We start from the raw sequence: 13,403 nt of genomic DNA, 5'->3' as shown, positions 1-13,403 counted from the left end.
GAAATACGTAATATTTTGTATTAGTTAGGTCACCAAATGACTGAGTCAGTAGTTTAACATCTTGTTCTAATGCAAGAGATACTGAAAATATAATTTTCTTCATTAGAGAAGGTAGAATCAATGCTGTATAACTTCTACAACAAATCAAAATGAAGGCAGATAAAGTGTTACACACCCTCAGACATTGTCTAAGTTTAATTAAAAATGCTTTGATTTGGAACAAAACCATAGGTGGAAAATAGCAGAATCAATTAATGTTCCTGCCATGATGGTCAGGATTTTAATTTACGTTTTAAAAAACTACAGGGGAAAAAAGTAAAGTCAAGTTTAAAAGCTAAAGAACCAAGCTATGCAAATGTAAGGCAGTTCAAAAGATTTGTAGAGAACTCTTGATTACCTCCAAAATACTTTCCTGTGGCTACACACACTTGACAGAGCTGAAATTCTTACTTACCTCTTTAGAACAATCCTTGTGAGAGCAGCAACAGTGGGAATTAACAATTACAAATATGGGACAGATCTCTCTTTTTGTGAAATCCATCAGGAAAAGAGAGCCACACGCACCACAGAGTTAGCAAGGTGCTATTTTCCGATGGGACTCCACTGGGCTGTGGACTTAACGCACAGCAGAAGGAAAGCAGACATCAAGGTTAAAAGGGAGCATTGTTTTCTCTTTGACATCTCTTGTTATTTTCCAAGTCCAGTACATGAGGCTGCAGAGATTTGAGCTCAATATCTGCTTTTGTCACTCTAATACTAATTAGAAAGAATCAACATAAGCAAGAGGTAAGCGCGTCCCTTTCTGCCTGCCCAGCCAGCTGCGAGAGGAGGAAGAAGTGACAGCAGAGGGATCCTTTACTTCCTGCATGTCCCCACCCACCCACTTGGCTGCTCTGCCTACTCTCCACCCAGGTTTTCTGCATGAGTTTAAGGCTGTGAGTGTGATCATCATGCAGTTCCCTCCTGCTGCTGCAGAAGTACCTCTTTGACCAGGGCAAATAAGTCGGTCAGTGTGTTGTGCAGGGGAACGAAGGCAGCTGCTGTTTCTCCTCTCCCTTCCATGGAGCTACAAGCAGCACACACACAGCTGACTGCCATTCAGTCTAACTAAATACAAGTCAGCACTACAATAGTATAATGCATTTTGCTACCAGCTGCAAAATCATCTAATTTCCTTTTCTTTTTTCCTTAATGTAAGCGCACAGGGATTTGAAGGCGATTTTTAAACTGCTGGACAACATTAGAAAGCTGCATTGTTGCTTGATTTTCACCACATGCTCACAAACAATCCAGAGTTGTATTTTCTAGTATCTCTCACTAGAGTTCAGACCTCAACCTGAAGTTCAATTTTTTTTTTCTTCTGATACCTAACCATGTAAAACCCATTAACTAATCAAATGAGCTGCCCATAGCTTCAGGGTTTGGGTTTTTTTATTATAAGGACATAAGGAGCAATGCTAAGAAAAATCACATATACCATTTTAAAGATGAACTTAGCAAATTAATTTTGACAAACTAGTGGTGATGAACTGCTGTAAAATTCAATTTAGAATCATCAAGACCACTTTTGACCCTAAAATAACATACTCTGTTCCTCAAGTATACATCTATACCAGTGGTGTTCTTATAGTATACACCATCAGTGTTGCAAAAGCAACATTCCACACACTTAATTAAGGCTACGCTTTTCTGGGGTACACGGTATGACCTGCAAAGAACATTCAACATTTCAGCTTCTGACAAGTCAAGTCTACCTGTCCCAGTAGAACCATAACCCTTGCTTGGCTCTTTTCAAACATGTTGTAACTCTAAGAGCCTGGAAAGAATTCTACAGTAACTGATTGATCTTCTAAAACAATATGTTCTAACACTGCAGTCCAGAAGCTAATAGCACCAGCAGCAAAGTCAAATCACACAAACAAAGTCATTAAAGTGTCTGTATTTCCTTTCTGCTAAGCTGTTACCATTCTAGTTTGAGCCAGTCCCAGGCTGCCACAAACCATTAATTCAGGAATTTAGAGAGAGTATGATTGCAGTGGAAAAAAAGACCCAACCTCTTTCCCCCTGTCCCAAAGAAGCCCTCAGGCTATGGTATATATAGCATTTAAATTGGTTTACCCCGTGATCTCCTAAATTTCTCTACCTGCAATTAGTTACTTACCCAGCCCTCAAAACCTGCATGCTTAACCATTTCACCACCTCTAATCATTCATGTTAATCCTGCTGCCTTTTCTATGAACAATGTTTCAGATTTAGTTCTTTCCCTATTTCACATAGAATATACCTGAAACTGTGTGATAATTCTCACCCAAGCTGAACTGAATACATAGTATTAAAAGAAAGACTTCAGCTTAACATTTACTCAGTTCAAGAGACACGTGGTTTGCCTACACAGGATTGATTTTCTTGCTCTGGTTAAAAAGCAAATTAGAGTAGTTTTTATAAAGAAATAGAAATGGAGCATATTAAACAGATGTAAAAATTTCGTTTCACTGATGTCAGTATTTTCATAGCAATTAATTCTGCACAATTGATAATTCTGCCAAGAATTAAATTGGTAAATCCTGCAGAATAAACTCTGTACCAGATCAGTATCCTAGCAGAGTAAACAGCATTACTGCAATGCAAGCAGAGGGAGCAGATGAAAGCTTTAGTGATCCAGAGTCAGGTCATGAGCTCTGTTCAGGCCAGGACAGGCCTTGCTGTCCTCCCTTCTGATCAAAAACAACAACTGCATATTTTGAACCCAACACCTCTTGAACTTGATGGATCTACCATCATCCACATCAAAATTTCCCATCTCATCTATTTGAGAGTTCTGTGACACTGAAACACCTTAAGCAACTTGCCTTCACCCTCTGCAGTGCAGGTAAGTTATTTAAGTCTCATGATCCTTCACTTTTTCCAAACCAACAGGTAAGCATGTGTGCTGAGTTCAGAATCACACCGTGAAGACAATGGCAATGCTGTAGAATTTATACCGGCCTGCTTGCTGCAACCTCACTAATCACAATTTAAATACTCTTCCTCTTCAATTTACCACCTAACCTCAAAAACATTTTGAGGCATTAACAAAAAAATTAGAAGTCAATCACAGCAACAAATTGACAGATGTACAGAACTAAAGTTGTTATACATACAAGACACCTATGTATCTTGATTGTCACACTCAAACCAATTGCTTCTGCCTGAAGTTAAATTTGTATGAGAGAAGTTTTGGTGAAAAGGATAAAACAGACTCCTTATTCCATGAGCAATCTTTGCTCACTATCACCTTCACAAACATATCCTACAGGTGATATGCAAGCCCAAGAGCTGGAGAATACTGACACTGCCTACTCAACCTACTTCTCTGTCAGTCTCTCAATCCTGTACTTTTATCTGCTGAAGCCAGAGACTTGACAGCATTCAAAGCCTTACAAGACTGTTGTAGTAGGCTACAGTTCTGTTCCTTCACTCCCACATGCTTAAGTTTGAACAGGAACTAGTCATAACTCTTCTTAGAAATGTTGCAAGCATTTCCAACACTCTCAAGACAAAAGGAGTAACTAAAGTCAAAACCCACTGTATTTGTGCACTACTGCAGAATATATACTACAGCTCAGAGCTATCCCCTTGACAAGTGATCCAGCCCAGCAAAAAGTTATTTTAAGTTTTTACTCAAGACATGGAAGTCCACTGCTCTTCAGAACCACTGGTTCTGGAGGTAAATAAAGTATCTGTTTATTTCAGAAGTCCAAAGAATCTGAAGCTAAGAATATTGTTTCAGTTTTAAAAAAAATTATTAATTAATCACAACAGCTACTGTAATTGCAGCAATTCTAATGTATAGAATAAATCAATCAAGCTTCAGAACAGGAAATTTTGTAACCAGGACAGTTTCTTAGTGCACATCTGGCTAACACGTTGGCATATTGGTGCATGGAACAGTGAAAAGGGCGTTGTTTAGAAACACACAGTATGAGGACAGAGGCTCTTCTGAAACAAAGTCTGATTGGACAAGTAGATCAGGTATTAACTCTTTTGCACAAAAGCATAAAGGTAAGATCAGTTGCATCTATCACACAGGGTTTTTTAAGCTCACCCTTAGAAGCAGAGATGCTGCCTCTAATGTGAACACCTTGAGCTAGGCTCCATGACCCTTTGCTTTACTGGGACTTCAGCTTGAAAATGGCTTTCAAAAAAAACCAAAACCAGACATGCTTAGACACACATTTCAGTTATACAAATTTAGAAATGCCACAGTGACACAATACTAGAAGTGTCTGTCTTCTATTTTCAGTATGGAAAACATGTTTTTGAAAAATAAAATTGTATTAGTTGCACCTTCTTCTTTAATCTGCTCCCACTCTGGTAGAAAATCTTTGTTCTGCACTCATTTTTAATTCACATACAGTAACTCAAAAGCCACAGATTAGTTCCACTGGACTTCAAACTAAATTTAAATAACGCAACATGGGCCACAAAACCCATCTGGTACCAGAACTAGCCTTTAGAAAGGATTATCTACTTAAAAGGCCTAAGGTAATGTTGCAAACACCAAAAATAGTGCACAATTCCAACAATGCACCAAAAGTCACCATGCCTTTTATTTTCAGACTTATTCTAATAGGAGTGAAGACTTCCCTGGAGTTATCCCATTCCCACCCCCTGCAACTATAGCAGTACAGCTGGCAAGACAAGAAATAGTAGCCTATGCATTCTTAGTGTCAGTATTTTTAACCAGTGGCACTCTATGACAAATAACATTGAACCATCAGTCTCCCCACAGGAATGTTTCAGTGATTCACCAATCACAAAATTATAATGGTTCTCATCAGACTGCAGAGCCAGGCATTTAAAAAACACTTATCACCTCCCTGTTCCTAAGAGCCACCTTCCCATCTCGTTAAATTAGCCTCAGTTAATGTAAGAACTAAATGGATGTCAGTACAGGATAGAATATTAAATACTAGGATCATAGTTTTGAGAGATCTCATCCTTAAAAGATACTTTTAAAACTCTTCAAATTTTTAAAGATACTTGTTTCACCCACTTTCTGTGAACTTACTTACGTTTCTAAAAATACATCTAGGAACTCTGCATTACTGCTACATTTCAGAAATTAAATTACACTTGATTTTATGCAGCTCAGCCAATGTTCACAATCCTTCACTCCTTTCAATTCCTGATGATCTTAAAATCATCCTGTTCAAAACTGCCAAAAACACAACCCAGGCTCATCAATGAGCAAGGTAAGAAAGAAATAGCTCCCTTTACTTCAAACCAAGTTTGTTTCACATCAATATCAACAAGAAAACTTAGCCTTCTTAAAGCTTTTGGTGCTGAATAGTGAGCTACTTTTAGAAAAAAATTCAGTACGTCTTTTCCCTTCCAAACTCAGACATCACCTGACTTAGCTGTGCAAACAACACAAAATCACAGACTGGGTCAGGCTGGAAGGGACCACAGTGGTCATCTGCTCCCACCTCCCTGCTCAAGCAGGGCCATCCCAGAGCACATGGCACAGGATTGCTCCAGAGGGTTCTGGAATATCCCCAGTGAAGGAGACCCCACACCATCCTGGACAACCTGTTCCACTGCTTGGTCACCTGCACAGGAAAGAAGTTCTTCCTCATGTTCAGGTGGAGCTTCTGTGCACCAGTTTCTGTCCATGGCCTCTTGTCCCATTGCCTGGCGCCACCAAAAACCTGGCTCCATCCTCTGACACCCTCCCTTCAGACACTGAGACATTGATAAGGTTCTCTCAGTCTTCTCAAGGCTGAAAAGGTCCAGCTCCCTGAGCCTGTCCTGATGAGAATGCTCCAGGTCCCTTCATCAACTTTGTTGCCTGACTGACAGGCTCAAGCTGATCACTGCTTCTCCCTACTTGGATCATTGTAACTTGTTAAAGAGGACTTCGAAAATAACACGCAAGACTGCTTAAGATATTAATGCTTCAAATACTTGAATTCCTACCTTCCACTTTTAAGGCTCTATGTTTCTGAGTTGATGAGTCAGTGACTGAATCCCCACACAGGAAGATTCTGCACTCTTAAAGCTGTTACAGCAAAATGCTTGTGACTCAGGTGAACATCTACAAGAGGCAAGAGCTAGAAGTTTAAACATTCTTTAGTTCAGTCTGTGTGAGGCACAAAGGTATTGCACATGATGTGCAATTTTCTTTTACATTTCACACTTTATTGCCTGGAGTTTCTTCTTTGAAGGAATACAAGAGTTTACCCTTTCTTCCATTTAATGTTTCTTGTGTTTGGTTGAAGGTTTGTAGCTTTTCAATACCTGCTTTCACAAAAGATCATCTTCTCTGTTGGGAGGGTTTCCTCCCCTACTTTTCCACTGATTTTTTTTTCCAATGCTTTTTTCACTAGAAAGGTCTGTAGGTAAAATATCTCCATGCCTATTTCAAACCAGGTCAAGAAATCAAGTCATGGAAAGTAAAGAAAACAGTTTCATTCATGTCTAAAAAATGTTACATATTGCTTCCAGGAAGTAGAAGAAGAAATTAATCACCACTCATTAAGTACTGCAAGTAAAATTAATCATATGTTTAAAGGTTTAGTATTTTTTGTTTGCTACTTAAGACCCCTCAGGAAGAAGAAAATAAGAGCTGGAATACTTTGTCCACTACACCTCTAGTGAAAATTAAGCAGGTGACTGGTCTAGACAGTTATGACACCTAACTTTCAAGACACTAAAGAAAATATTCATTTTATCTCCACTGACCAAACTACAGCACTTTGTAACTGCCTTGTTTCCAGCAAAGAGAATGACCTTCACCCTAACCAGTGAATTCCAGTTCCCACCAGTCAGGGAGATTAAGGACATTTAAACCAGTTAGACACTGCCTGGTCAGGTTACTCATTATGTGCCTTGTTCCCTTAGGCCCTTTTTTAAGCTCTGGAGAACAGAGAAGAAAAATGTTATGCCTGCTGTGGAACATTTTAGTACTGAACAACCTTTTTTTTTTTTTTACAACTCAAAAAATGCAAAATGCCTTTTTTCCCCCCCTTCTGATCTTAAGGCCAGCTCAGACAACAGACATTTGTTTAGAGAACGGACTGGACTTCTGGTGAAAGGAAGGACAAATACAAAACTTCACTTTGTCAAAGTAAGCATGGAGAAAATCAAGTACAGAGCACAAGTCCATCAGGAAAATTTAAAAGGTAAGTTTGTATGATGGGAGGGGGGAGAAAGAACAAAGGAGTTTTCTGCTCATACTCAGATGATTAGTACATTTGAAGCTGAGGATAGCTTTCTTAACTTTTTTGCAATGAACATGTTTGGATTTTTTTGTTAGTGGTAGATATGTAAGAAGGAGGAAAATCCGCATAATAAACATATTGTCATTTTTCTAGTCCTGGGACTAGTCAATCACCTAGCAAATTTAAGCCCTGTGATATCCCAGTATTAGAGATCTAGATTTTGAGGCAACAGCTTGGGTTTCCATGGTCCCACCAGAGGCTGAGGCAAAGCAGCTGAAGTTACTGCAGTTAGTTATGCCTTCACTGCATTGATGCCCAAACAGACTAAATTAAGAAATCATACTTAAGATGTTTGTTCTATAAATATCTCTTTTTCCATTTAAATGCACGTGTAGCCCATTTCAAATATGTCTTGTGACAAAGTGTTTAATTGCAATATGCATGGAACAGGTCAAAAATATACCAGTCTCCTGAGAAGAACAAAGACAGGGAAATCCTCCTGAATTTTACTAAGCTCTTACGCTCTTTCTTTTGTTTTCTATGCAAGCAAGTAAGTAAAAGCATTATGTATCTTGATTTCATTTTGCATTGTAACTCTCTGCATTACTTGGATACAGAGCAGCATTGAAAAAAAAAAAAAAAAAAAAAATCTAGTAGCATTCCACACAGCTGTGCTTGCACGAGAAGGCAGAGAAGACAAAATGAACCAGAGAGGAAATCAGTACTTTAGTGCAGCTTGTTATCAATTCATTGCAGGTTTAGATTATTTCTTTTCTGAGGCCAAGCAGGCATCAGTAAGTGCTCACTGGATGCATTCAGTCTCAGCTGAGGAGACGTACTGCTTAAACCTCAGAGATTTCCCCATCCCACAGGAAGGTAAAAATCCAAAAAGCTGTAATTCTTTAAGCACTGACTACTAATTTACTTGGAACCATTTCCAAAGAGCAGCAGAAGATGGCTTCAATAAAGAAAACAGGGTTTCGAGACAAAATTACAACATTATGATTTAATGAAAACAAAGATAAAAGCTAGATTCCTTTAAGCTTGAGTGACAAGCCATGCAGATGTCTTTCCTTTCTAAAGAAACTGCTAGTGAAAGGGTCTGAACTGAATATGCTAAAAGGTGCAAGTACAAAGAGGTCAATACTTTGTGTTAAACTGCTGATTTCCTTATCAGAATGGTGATACAAAGTTTGGCATAACACCTTGAGCCCTACAAATTCTGCACAGTTGTGTTTAAGTCAGGTATATACCCAGGTTACTCTGTTAAAAGAATTCTTCTAGATAAAGTAATCCAGAGTAACAATTTAATTGCACTTGTGTTTCTTGGGCCATAGAAAATTCAAGAACTTTATCCTAGGACTGTTTTAATGAATTACAGGAACTTCCCAGTGAGAGAATGCAGACACTATAAATGAGCATCTTAGGAACAGCAGGCTTATGCAGCAATGCTATTGTCCAAGATGTGAAGCAACAATTACTGCCTGGGCCAAAAAATGTCTCATCTGTGAGAGGAACTTCAGCCTTTATATCCAAATTCTAGATCTGTGCTTGCCAAGGTCTGTTATTTAACAAAAAACTGCTTCCAACCAGAGGAAAGACCCTGAACCAAAGAAGTAGAACAGGACTGAGTCCTCTGAGCAATACTGCAAAGCTGCAGTACCTGGGCATCAGCCAGACTCATCCTTATCACAAAAGGTGTCAGCTTTTGTGATCATGCAGCTGAAGGCCCCCTAAAAAAGAGACAATGCACAGCCAAAATGGGAGAAAAGAACATAAGCTGGTATTACCAAGAGGTTCTGAGGGGACACCCTGGGCATTAACAGACCTTTTACAGGATTCTGTCCTAAGCAATAGCAAGGATTTAAGATAATGGAGCAACTTTGCTTTTTACTAAGCCTAATAGCTCCTGCAAAGAGGATGAGGGAAATTAATTAATTTAAATACATATGGCCTGCAGTGAGTGGCTGCACATTTTGATCTTACTGCCTTTGGGGTTTCAGTGCTTTTTAAGCTCCAACATGGCATGACCTTTCATGACTTTCATAGCAGACCATTCCTGTTGTCCTTCATTCTGCTCCGTATGCACCTCGATCAAACAATCCTTTCAATTTAAAGCACAGCAGGACTGTAGCTGCTACCTCAAAACACCCCTAAAGATGTCCAGGGAGATAGCAATGAAGGGGTTGAAATGGAGATGCTAAACATCTTCCACAAAGCACGCCAACCTTCCAACATACATTAGAAGAGATGAGTTGGTAAGTACTGCTCAAGTCACTTTTGCAGGAGGGGGTTTTCTGCCTCCACTGTTATTGATAGTTCACACACTGTCCTTTCAAATACTGAATTTTGCAAATGGTTCACCCCTCACCCACAACTGCACACATGGTCTGAACTTCTAAAATCTCTAAAATCTTCTAAATCTAAAACTACCTGGGCTCTTTTTCACATTGGTTCACAGAGCTTTCATGGAGTGGTAAAAAGAATTCCAGGAGTATTTAATTCCATTTTTATAACACAGATCTCTTTCCACATTACAGAACACCAAATTCTCCATTATCAGTTAAGCTTTTTAAGGATTGTGCTTTATTTACAGATAATGTTGTCTTGCCTTCATTGAAAGCTTTCCTTGAAAATTCTTCACATTTTCTTTCTGGTTGGTTTTGTTTTGAACAAACTGCTTTGCAACTACACTGAATTAACAACCCCAAAAATACCAAAGCACACAGACTTTCGAAGCAGACAAACATACATTTCATTTTCTTTACCTTCCTGTCCTTTGCTACTTCTGAAATAAAACAAGATTTGCTGGATTTCATATCAAAGTGTATCCTACAAGCTCTCAAGCAGTAAATTAAATAGTTGAGGGGGGGGGAAAAAAAATCAACCAATAAACTTGATTTGTGAACCATCAGCAGAGTAGAAGAGAAGGTGGTGTTGGACAGACCAAAAAATTGCCAGTGTTTCTCATCCATTTAGAATTTCCAACGTCAGCCAATAACCATGGGGAGAAAGGAGCACCACACACAACAAACAAGTGGTAAGTGGAACCCTGCTAAGTCCCTAGGTAACTTTTTCTCCTACCAGTCCCTACAAAGCTTTCCAGTTATGTACTTGAAAGACCAGGGAAAAGACAGGTCTGTAAGATCTGGGGATTTACAAGCCTGAGGTTGCCTCAACAGCTGATTCTCACCAACATGCCAGTTCCTAGCAGGGTCCTTAAGGAACAGGCAGGACAGTTACATTAGGCAATGTCCATGCAAATTTTGCTGCTTTGGCTCTGTCCAAGACACATCCATAGGCACAGCAAAAAGGACCACTGAGACTGTTCTAGTAAGACATATAGCTTTCTATCATTGATCCCAACTGCTTCCAGGACAAATTATGCTGTACACGGAGTAAGGACTGGACTTTAGCACAGTTTTTAAACTATTTAGAAAATTACAGGTAAGTTTGCCAACACACAAAAAAAACTAAACCAAAAAACCCCAATTCTGAATGCATATAAATGTATAAAAAAGTTATTCTAGCATCCGTGCAAAACACTATAGTGACCACTTATGCCTTTTTTTTCCTTTCTTCTGTGTCCTTCCAATATTTCCCTGAAAAAAAGGGATAGTCTTATTTCACCAAGCCTCTCTTCAGAATTCATTGCTTATGACATGAAGACTCTTCTCCAACTCTAAGTCAGGAATTATATCTATATCTGCAGTGTGAGGCATCAGGAATAAGAGAGCATTTTATTTTTCCAAATGGTTTATTAAATCTGCAACTCCTCTGAGATAACATGCTCAAAAAGAATTATCAGGAACTCATTTGTTTATGGACAAAGAGGTAAGTCTAGGGCTTTTTTTTCTCCTTTGCACATATGCACAGGCATTCTGAGAAATCCAATGCAAGTTTTCACTTCCCCAAGCAGCCACCTCACTATTCTTTCTGAATGCTTCGGTCACAAGGCTGAACATGTTTGTTTCACTGTACTGGTACAGTCTTCACAACACTGCCTCAGATATCACAGATTAAATCTAGCCTCACCATAGTGCACCTTTCTAGCACTGCAGTTCTGCTTCCTGCACTCAGGGTCTGCATGTTCCCCTCAGTCTGGTCAGATGGGCCACCTCTAATCTCTTGATTGCCTTCTCAGCCGTATTTGTTTTCTCCCACAATGCCTCCACCTCCACCACTACACTTGCTCAGTATTTACCAGGGTGGAATAGCTTCCTGTTATTTATCAAGTATTTCCACTTCATCATTATAAGAAGTGCCCCCAAAACACAGGAGCTAAGGCCACTCGGAATTCAATGAACTATTAAAATCTCTCTAGGTAACTGGCAGGCAGCTAAGCCAGTGCTCAAATCTGTTATCCAGCTTTATTGCAGAGAACAAGGTTACCAGTTACTCTTCAAGACAGAACTACTTCCCCTATCCCCCAAGTGGCTTAGAAAATAATCTGTTATCATTCTAGTGCATTTATTTTTTTCTAGTTTGCTTTGGTGGGTTGGTTTCTTCATATCTTTTTCTTGAACACATACAATATTTTATTTCCATTCACATATTTTACAAGCTTCTGGCAGATGTTCAGTGAGTTCAACCACCCTGTAACTTCACACTCATCCCAAAATAATCTCTTTTCAGGTTTTTTTCCCCACACACACTTGCACAGCACTGGTGCTACCCTGCTGCAGTCCTTTGCTGCTAAGAGCAGTAGCTTTAGACTCGGCAGTGAGGAGGGACTTACACTGGTCACTCGACGGTAGATCTGCGCAGCATTTTGGCACTCGGAATAAGGATATTCAGACGTGGCCATCTCTAGCATACACATCCCAAAAGCATACACATCAACGGACTCATCATATTTCTCCTCATACATCTCGGGGGCCATGAACTCTGGGGTACCTTAAATTAAAAGAACGATTCAGACTCTAAATGTCTCAAAGCGAGCAGAGGCTGCTGGCGTTACTCACCGCAGGGACAAGCGGCTGGGCAAACCTGTGAGACAAGAGAAAGTGGAGGCAAAAAGAAGAGGGAGGAAACCCTTAGTGACTCTGTTGCACCAATGTACTTTGTGAGTCTTCCATTGCAAGGCCTTTATGGAATAACAATGGCATGTGAGAACTGATGCAATTCCCTGTTTAGGTATGTTAGTTGATACAAATGTCAGAACAGACTGGATTAGCCTGAAATCAAACAGGAGGGGAGGGGATAAGAAGAGGGGCAAAACTGCAGACTAGCCATAGGCTGCAAACCAAATACTAAGGAGAGTTAATGCACTTACCTTTTCTCCCTGTAAGAAAAGAGGCACATTAAACCTTGTTTCATAAATTACCTGACTGCCCTCTGCTGCAAAAGAAGTAGTACTGGTAAGAGCCCATAGCTAGTCTCTGACCTGGTGCTCTCCATCTACTTGCTGAAGTAGAATGGTTCAGATAAGGCCTTGCAATGAAAAGCTCTGTTGTTACAAATAAAAATCTCCGTGAAAAGAGGATATAAAAAGTAATTTTCTGCAAAGGCCACTCACCAGAGCCCTTTTCTTCATATACTTACCTTCCCACCTGCAGTATATTTATAGGCCTACTGCAGATACAGGCATTAGTGAGGGACACCCTACAGTCAAAAATACTCAGAAATACAGAGAGATTGAGTTACAGGCATAGAGCGTGAGATTCAACAAGTCCCATTTAAATAGTGTGCAGAAAATGATTGCCCAGTGAAGCATCACAGATCCCCTCTGCAAACAAAGGGACTGCATTGTATGATCAGATTTACTTTAAGCCACAGATGCAAGTTTGCTTTTTGTAAATTTAAACACAGAATTATTTCCTGCAGATACCAGATTCCAGGCAATTTACAGATAATTCTACAGTCCATTGCTTGTTTCACCAGACTAAACCAAAGAGAATATAAATTGCAGTCATTTATCCAAAGGCTAATCATTAACAGATAACTATGTAACAGATGGTAATTTTCCAGTGATAAATTTGAAGATATGACAAATATGCTTAAGAAATTATAGCTCTTAACACCATTCTTTTATTCCCTATTAATACTTTGACCTGGTTAAGAAGCAGGAAATATTTCAGTGACAGCTTGCAAGAAAATTTGCAGGTATACACCATTGATCCCAGCTAGGAATCTGGCACAGGACTGTTGAGTAATGCTGAATTTTAGCAAGCTCTAAATACTGAGAGTGAAAGAAATTCC

The 13,403-nt window shown here is 39.4% G+C and overlaps 1 protein-coding gene across 16 annotated transcripts in view; it reads right to left on the bottom strand.

Moving 5' to 3' along the window:
- The window catches only part of WNK1 (WNK lysine deficient protein kinase 1), a 96,424-nt gene that overhangs the window by 46,145 nt on the left and 36,876 nt on the right, over nt 1–13,403 (bottom strand). For all 16 annotated transcript variants that reach the window (XM_041484461.1, XM_041484464.1, XM_041484463.1 and 13 more), the window contains exon 4: nt 11,941–12,098. In XM_041484461.1, the coding sequence (XP_041340395.1) occupies nt 11,941–12,098 (158 nt within the window). The remainder of the gene's footprint in view (nt 1–11,940; nt 12,099–13,403) is intronic.

Source organism: Pyrgilauda ruficollis, unplaced genomic scaffold (assembly GCF_017590135.1).
Source record: "Pyrgilauda ruficollis isolate IOZ18807 unplaced genomic scaffold, ASM1759013v1 scaffold66, whole genome shotgun sequence".
NCBI lineage: Eukaryota > Metazoa > Chordata > Aves > Passeriformes > Passeridae > Pyrgilauda > Pyrgilauda ruficollis.
This window is presented reverse-complemented; position numbering and strand designations above follow the sequence as displayed.